The 7,080-nt window shown below is 28.9% G+C and overlaps 2 protein-coding genes across 2 annotated transcripts in view; both read left to right on the plus strand.

Moving 5' to 3' along the window:
* The window catches only part of LOC106689216 (parkin coregulated gene protein homolog), a 9,278-nt gene extending 6,330 nt beyond the window's left edge, over positions 1-2,948 (plus strand). The window contains exon 4 of the mRNA XM_014434104.2: positions 2,768-2,948. Within this exon, the coding sequence (XP_014289590.1) occupies positions 2,768-2,928 (161 nt within the window). The 3' untranslated portion in view covers positions 2,929-2,948. The remainder of the gene's footprint in view (positions 1-2,767) is intronic.
* Positions 2,949-3,995: 1,047 nt separating this feature from the next.
* Positions 3,996-6,680, plus strand: LOC106688992 (parkin coregulated gene protein homolog). Its single transcript, XM_014433727.3, has 4 exons — positions 3,996-4,414; positions 5,108-5,279; positions 5,603-5,752; positions 6,178-6,680. The coding sequence occupies exons 1-4, from the start codon at positions 4,118-4,120 to the stop codon at positions 6,336-6,338; spliced, it is 780 nt and encodes a 259-aa protein (XP_014289213.3). The 5' UTR covers positions 3,996-4,117; the 3' UTR covers positions 6,339-6,680.
* Positions 6,681-7,080: the final 400 nt, after the last annotated feature.

Below are 7,080 nucleotides of genomic sequence, written 5' to 3' on the forward strand. Positions count from 1 at the left end.
TTTTGTTTTTAGCCCTGAAGAAGGCTAGAAACTCTAGCCGAAACGTCGGCACATTAAAATAAGTTAGTCATACTTATTTGTGTTTCATTGACCGCACCCCCAACCATCTTCTCCTCATTTATCATCCACGGTCAACTATCTCTCATAATTGAGAAAAACTAATATCATCTGATGTTTCTCGATTGCATTGTAGCTTCGTCATCTTTAGTTAAACAGTTGAATTTTTTTCCAAACCCCTAAAAATAAATAAACAAAATAAAATAAAACAAGTATAATATAATATAAAAAATTACTGTTTAACTGCGCTAGTTCCTTTTACAAGAGCAGATCTCCATTCTAAGGAATGACTGATTTTATATAATAATAAGTGCTGATGGTTTATTTCTGATTTGTTTGTGGTGTTGGGGCACACCCCAACTGTTGTATTGGCAGAAACAAAATTGATATTGGTTATCTTCACTTGCAGGAGGGTGCAATGGAGACCAGTTGGTCTCTACTATACACACTTCTACACCCCATACTTCTCTTAACCGTTTCTCATACCTCAAATTTCCCCAACTCTATTGTAAATCAGGTTACTTTACCTTCCAGTTTTTTAATCAAATTTCAAGACTGGCAAAGGGAAATTCTCTTGCTTTCGATCTTTCAAACATTGTTCTCAATGATTTGCTTGATTCCATTATTCCGTTATTTCAAATTGACCTAATCCTTACTAAAAAATATGTAGGTGACTTTCTCCTCATCCTAAATCCTCATAAAATCCTTGACATTTTATCTGCCTTTATTCTTCTTTATTATAATTCTTACCACCCTCGCCTCAACTTTATTGTAGAACTTGAAAATAATCACTCCCTCCCCTTCCTTGACCTCCTCATCATAAGAAACCCCCCAGATAACACCATATTCACTGACTGGTACACTAAACCAACTTACTCAGGCAGACTTTTAAATTACCACTTCCAGCACCCATAATATCAAAAAGTTAATGCAGCAAAAAAACTTATTCACCATCACATTTCCTACTCAATAATTCTCATTTCAATGAAATGGGCCGCCTATGTTGCCCAGTTGGTTAGGCTCAGTCTTGCTAATTTAGATTACTGACGATACCGGTTCGAATCCGGCCTGGGAGTTTGACTTTTTTTGAGTGGCGGTCCCACAAAATGAAAAACTTGACCCCCCCCCCCAACCATTGTTGGGCAGTATATGATCCCAATGGGAGTCTTGGCCGAAAAAAAATGAATGAAACTAACATACATTGCATAAAATAGATACTTTAACCTAATAACGCCTCTCGTGTCATTAACACACTCATCAACAAATACCAAAATCCTCTATTTCAACTAGTTCTTCACAACCCCCCACCCCTCAATCCCCTTATACAGAGCACTACCATATATTCCCTCTCTTTCACATAACAACCAAAAATCCTTGCATTCTGCTATACACAAAATTCGAATTGCTTTCAGATAAAAAAAAAAAAAAAATGTCTGAAATCTACTCGCATCTTAAGGGTCCTATTCCTTTTTTACATCGATCCTATTTCATATACCACATTCCTTACCCACTCCTAATTGTAATTCCTCTTATATTTGTGAAACTAAAACCTTTCTAAAAGATCGCATCTATTCTGACTCCTCTCATAATTCTTCTGGTTCAAAACACTCCTTTGTTTTGAACCATTCCTTTGATTTTGATAAAACATCTATAATTACCACAGTCCGCAACCATGATAACAGACTTATCTCTGAAAGCTTTATATCCAACTAGAACATTCTTCTGTCAATTTAAAAACTTAACAAACAGATCCTATCATTAGCATATTTTCAAATACTTAATTTATTAAAACAGTATTAATGTTATAATTTTTTTTCCTCCATGTTTTTATTTTCTTTAATTTTTCAAATTATTTTTCGTCTCCTTTTATATTTCTTACTTTTATCCATAGTAATGCAACTTGTGAACATATTCTTGACTTTGTCTGGTAGCTCCCTCATCTGTTCCAACGTATTTTTTAAACTCAGAAAATGAAAAATATCGCCGCAAGCGCCACTGATCTTTCTTAAATTTTACATCTTTTCCAATCAGATGCGTTGTTTTATTCTCTTTTTTTCAATTTTTTTTAACAACCCTTCTTCCCTACTCTTTTCATATCATTCCTTACTCACGTTATTGGTTATGTTCACCATATATTATTATTGTCATATTTACTAATTATTCCTTATAGCTTTGTAACTTTATATTTTATTTCTTTAATTCTGTTATTTTACCTACAAGTTTGTTTTCTTGTATATTGTATATATGTTTTCTTTCCCACTTTTTCCTTAAATAATTTTGTACATTTATTTACTCACTAGGTTTCCACATGTACATTATTTTCTCCTTTCCTCTTTCTTAATTTTAATATTACTTTTTCTTGTATAGTCTCTATCTTCTTATAATACTTAGACTATACATTTTCAACCCTATTTTTGTACCTACATGGTCTGTTATTTTCTAATTATTCTGTTATTCGTTTTATTCATTATGGTGGTTGTTATCTTGTTTTTTGTTTTTAGCCCTGATGAAGGCCTGAAATTCTGGCCCAATAAATAGCCCAAACTTGGGCACTAATAAATAAGTTTTTACTTATTTGTATTCTTCACTGACCACACACCCATTACTCACCCTCATTACTTTTCTGCCACAACTTGTATTTTTCTTAATGTATACTTTTTCATAAAGTTGTTGAAAAGTAATTTCATAAAATCATGTTTTATATTTTCAGCTAATACCGGACAGGAAATCGACTATGGTCAACAGAAAAGGGAAAATATAGGTGAATTGGTACAGGAAACATTAGAAATGCTTGAAAAGCATGGTGGTGAAGATGCTTACATAAATATCAAATATCTTATACCAACATATGAATCAACTTTGAGCAGCTAATAAAGAATTAATAAACATTATTTAAAAAAAAAAATTTTTTAGTTAGTATAGAAAAAATACTGAATTATAATTAAACAAAGGAAAAAATAATATTGATTATTTAGAATAAAATCTAAGTCAATATTTAATATTAACATACTGTGTATATTGGACATGTTACACTAAACCCCAGTAAATCCAATTTAATTAAATTTTGTTTTTTTGCATTGAATTCTGTCAGGGACTTCCTCTAACTATGGCCAAAAGAATTTTTTTATGTTGTTAGGATGCCATAAGAATAAAGAAGTAATAAACAGGGTTTTATTCCTGAAAAATAAAAATAATAAAGATTTAACAAAAGCCCATTGGGACTTAATTTGTAAGATTACAACTTATCATTTATAACCAAAATATTTCTTTAATTATATTTTACTTACTGAGAAAGGAAAGTGTTTCACTTTTGGTTAGGTCCAGGCCAATTACCTCTACTACAATTAAAGAAATTTCACTTTAAAAATGCGTGCTTTTTTAATAAAATCAGAGCTTAATTTATCTTTTATTAATGTTTTTTTTTACAGCCCCAAATTAATTTGATATATATAAACAATTTTTTTTGAATATTTGATATCTCTGAGAGGTTTAGTTTTATCTAATTTCTTTTTTCAGACTGATTATTAATTTATAGATACATATAAATGAAATACTTTGTATTAAAATATATATATAATCACTTAATTATAAGCCAAACAAATTTATGAAGCAGAAAATATATGTCTATAGATATTTATTAATTCAATTGAATGCTCTTTTTCTTATTAAAAAATAAACTATGTTACTAATTATTAAAAAAATGTATGCTTTTGTAATTAAACATTTAAAAGTAACATAGGTTATCTTCTGATCTATTAGATAAGACTATTCAGTTTAAAATAACATTGAGAAATCAACCATATTAAAAAATTTATATTGAATTTTGGTTTAACCCATTTAACTATTGACCCAGAAAAAAAAGAAGTAGGACACATCTCTCAAGAAACTTAACTGCTTGATCAATTCAGTAACTAGGCAACTTTAGTTGAAGAGATGATGAATAGTGTTCAGTAGGGTTAGTCACAATGGCCGCAGTCATAGCTTATTTTATAAATGTCAGAATCAAGTGCAAAATTAAGAAAAAGAATATTCCACTAAGCATATATTATTGCAAATAGGGATGACATTATTTAATTATGAAAAGACAGGTCTACCTGGTATAACATATATGCACTATCCTCGAACAATGTCACTAAAAACTGAAACTAAAAAACAAACTACACCTCTTATCGTACCACCTTTTTCAATCCAAGCTAACCGACAAAGGAATGTGATTGTTGAACCATTTGACTCAAAGAAAAAGTCTATGACTAAGCCATATCCAGTTGGAAATACGGTATTTAGAAGGCACTACGAAAGGGGAGATTTCCCAATAGCTATGGAATTTGATCAAACAGGAAAAAAAGTGGCATGGAAGGTAAATATAGCAATAAATGATTACGTATTTCAAAAATATAGTATATCTAAGCCAAAAACATACAAAATCCAACTCCATATGAACTAACAAGGGGATAAAAGTATGGAATGTTTCTTTACTCAACTTTTCTCTTGAAAAGTCATGTTTTTTGATAAATTAAAGTAATATATGAAAATGGAGGACTAGATGGTGAAGCACGTTAGGGCAAGGGCTCTGTGTGCCTAATCCAGAACCTTGAGGGTTCGGTTCCAACCTCAGTCAGTCAACATTTACTTTCCTGGTATATAGGCCTGGTAGATAGGCCTGAGAAATAAATTTTAACATTACCTCTTTGAGGCTGTACAAGATATTAGTGAAGGTCCTCATTAAAAAAAAGTAGAAAAAATTATAATAATTTGACTTCTGCAATCACAACATACTTCAATTAAGAATAGGATCCTTTCTTTAACAAGTGAACAAATATTAATTCTTAAATAATTTTTATTTATAAGGTCTGGTAAATTCATGACAACAAAGAGATTAAAAAGTTCCCACCCTCTCTAAAATTTAATATTACATGTATGTTAATTTTCATTGAGGTATTCGTTATTAAGTGAACATATTAATCATTACAAAGTATAAAATGGAATCAAATTTTTTCATTTCTACTTGGTTTGATTTAATTTTAATGAGAAAAATATAATATATTTTAAGGTAAACATTAATGAAATTGACTATGCCTACTACTTACCATTATTTTTCAATGGACTCTGTGAGGTGGAATACCCATATTCCTATTTTGCTCAAGAAGGTATAAAAGACTTATTATTCAATGGGAAAAAAAAAGTGTTGCCAGTTATACCTCAACTCATTCTTCCAATTAAAAGTAAGCAAACCCAATGGCTTTTATTTTATTTTATTTTTTTATAAAAAGTTGTTATGAATAATTAAATTAAATTAAGTTATTGCTACTAAAAAAGTTATTGAATCGATTTTATATCAAACAATTCAATAACTTGCATTACCAAAAGAAAAATCAAATAATCTATATTGACAGAGAATGCACTAAAAGGAATAATGTTTAAAAAAAAAAATGCATCATACTTATAAAATAGCATAAATAAAAATTTATACTTTAAGAAAATAATTACAAAACTTAATGTAGATAGAGTAAAGTTTTAAATAGAATTAATTTTGGTTTTATATTAGATGCTCTCAACACAAAAAACAGAACTATCATAGCAGCCACATTAAAAATACTGCAAGTATTAGTTTCTAATAGTGAATCTATCGGTGAAGCATTGGTACCATATTATAGACAGATACTTCCTCCTCTCAATTTGTATAAGTCACTTAATGGTAAGCAGGTCTATTGTATAATTTCTAATATTATATTAGGTTAATAGCAAATAAATATCAAATCATATCATATAAATGTGCAAAATAAATTAAAATGTTTTTTAGCAAATGAGTCATAACCTAATAAATTGTTTAACTTATACAGACAATTGAGCCACAATGTATCAATTTTAGAGGTAAATATAAAAAAAACAAACTAAGAAATCAAATCTCTATTACATGGTTTAAAAATTCTCAGTAAGAGAGGTATTTCAATGCAAAAGTGCCAACACCACATTGTAATTTTCAGTAGTAAATAATTCTCACATATCACATATCTTAAAAATATCTATTCACAAACTTAAGTATGTCTCAAATTAAGAGTTGTAACGTAATAAATAAATAATTTTCGGTTTAAATTGGTTTTCAAAACTAATTTTCTTTAGTTAACACAGGTGCTGGTATAGACTATAGTCAACAGAAGCGTGAAAATATTGGAGAACTTGTTCAAGAAACATTGGAAATGTTGGAAACATATGGAGGAAAAGATGCTTTTATTAATATTAAGTACATGATACCAACTTATGAGTCTTGCATTCAAAACTGAACAGAAGCAACAGTGATATAACTCATTCAAATTATCTCTTAATATAGCATGTAGTTTTCTTAAGGTAGACGGTTTCAAGAAATTCTAGTTTTATCATTATCATAAATGCAAATTTCATCTTTTACTGTTAGAGACTAGATCTGTTCTTGATTAGCTCAAGACTAGTTCTTATAACTGATGTTCAAATACTCAATACTTTACTTTAAAACCATAACAACAATCATTCATTTATGCCAGGGTAAAAATAAACCTAGCTGAGCATTAATCTGTTAAAAATTCACCCGATCAAAGACAGATTAAATTTTTAATCATGAATAAAAGTTTATTCCCCATTAATAAAACTTTTCCAATCAAAAAATTACTTTAACATTCAAATAGTTTTTAGTCATTGATTTTAAACAAAAATTTCAACAGGAAAAAAAATAGTTAGATAAACATTTATTGGAATCAATACTTAATTGAATAAAACTCCCTTCCTTCCTTTTTTTTTTTTTTTTTTTTTTTTTTTTTTTCATAATAAAATCTTTATAGATAGTAAAATAATTGGGAAAAAGATAAAAATGAAAAATATAAAGATTTTTCTTATTCAAGTAATTACCTATGTATAATTTGGAAACTTTAAAGACACAGATAAATAGAAACATAAATATATCACAAAATCGCCCCTAAATGATCTTCCTTATATTGATCGCACATTGTCAATCAACATCTTCCAATATGTTCTAAAATATTAATCATGAAT

Source organism: Halyomorpha halys, unplaced genomic scaffold (genome assembly GCF_000696795.3).
Source record: "Halyomorpha halys isolate HHAL.00 unplaced genomic scaffold, Hhal_1.1 Scaffold45.1, whole genome shotgun sequence".
Lineage (NCBI taxonomy): Eukaryota > Metazoa > Arthropoda > Insecta > Hemiptera > Pentatomidae > Halyomorpha > Halyomorpha halys.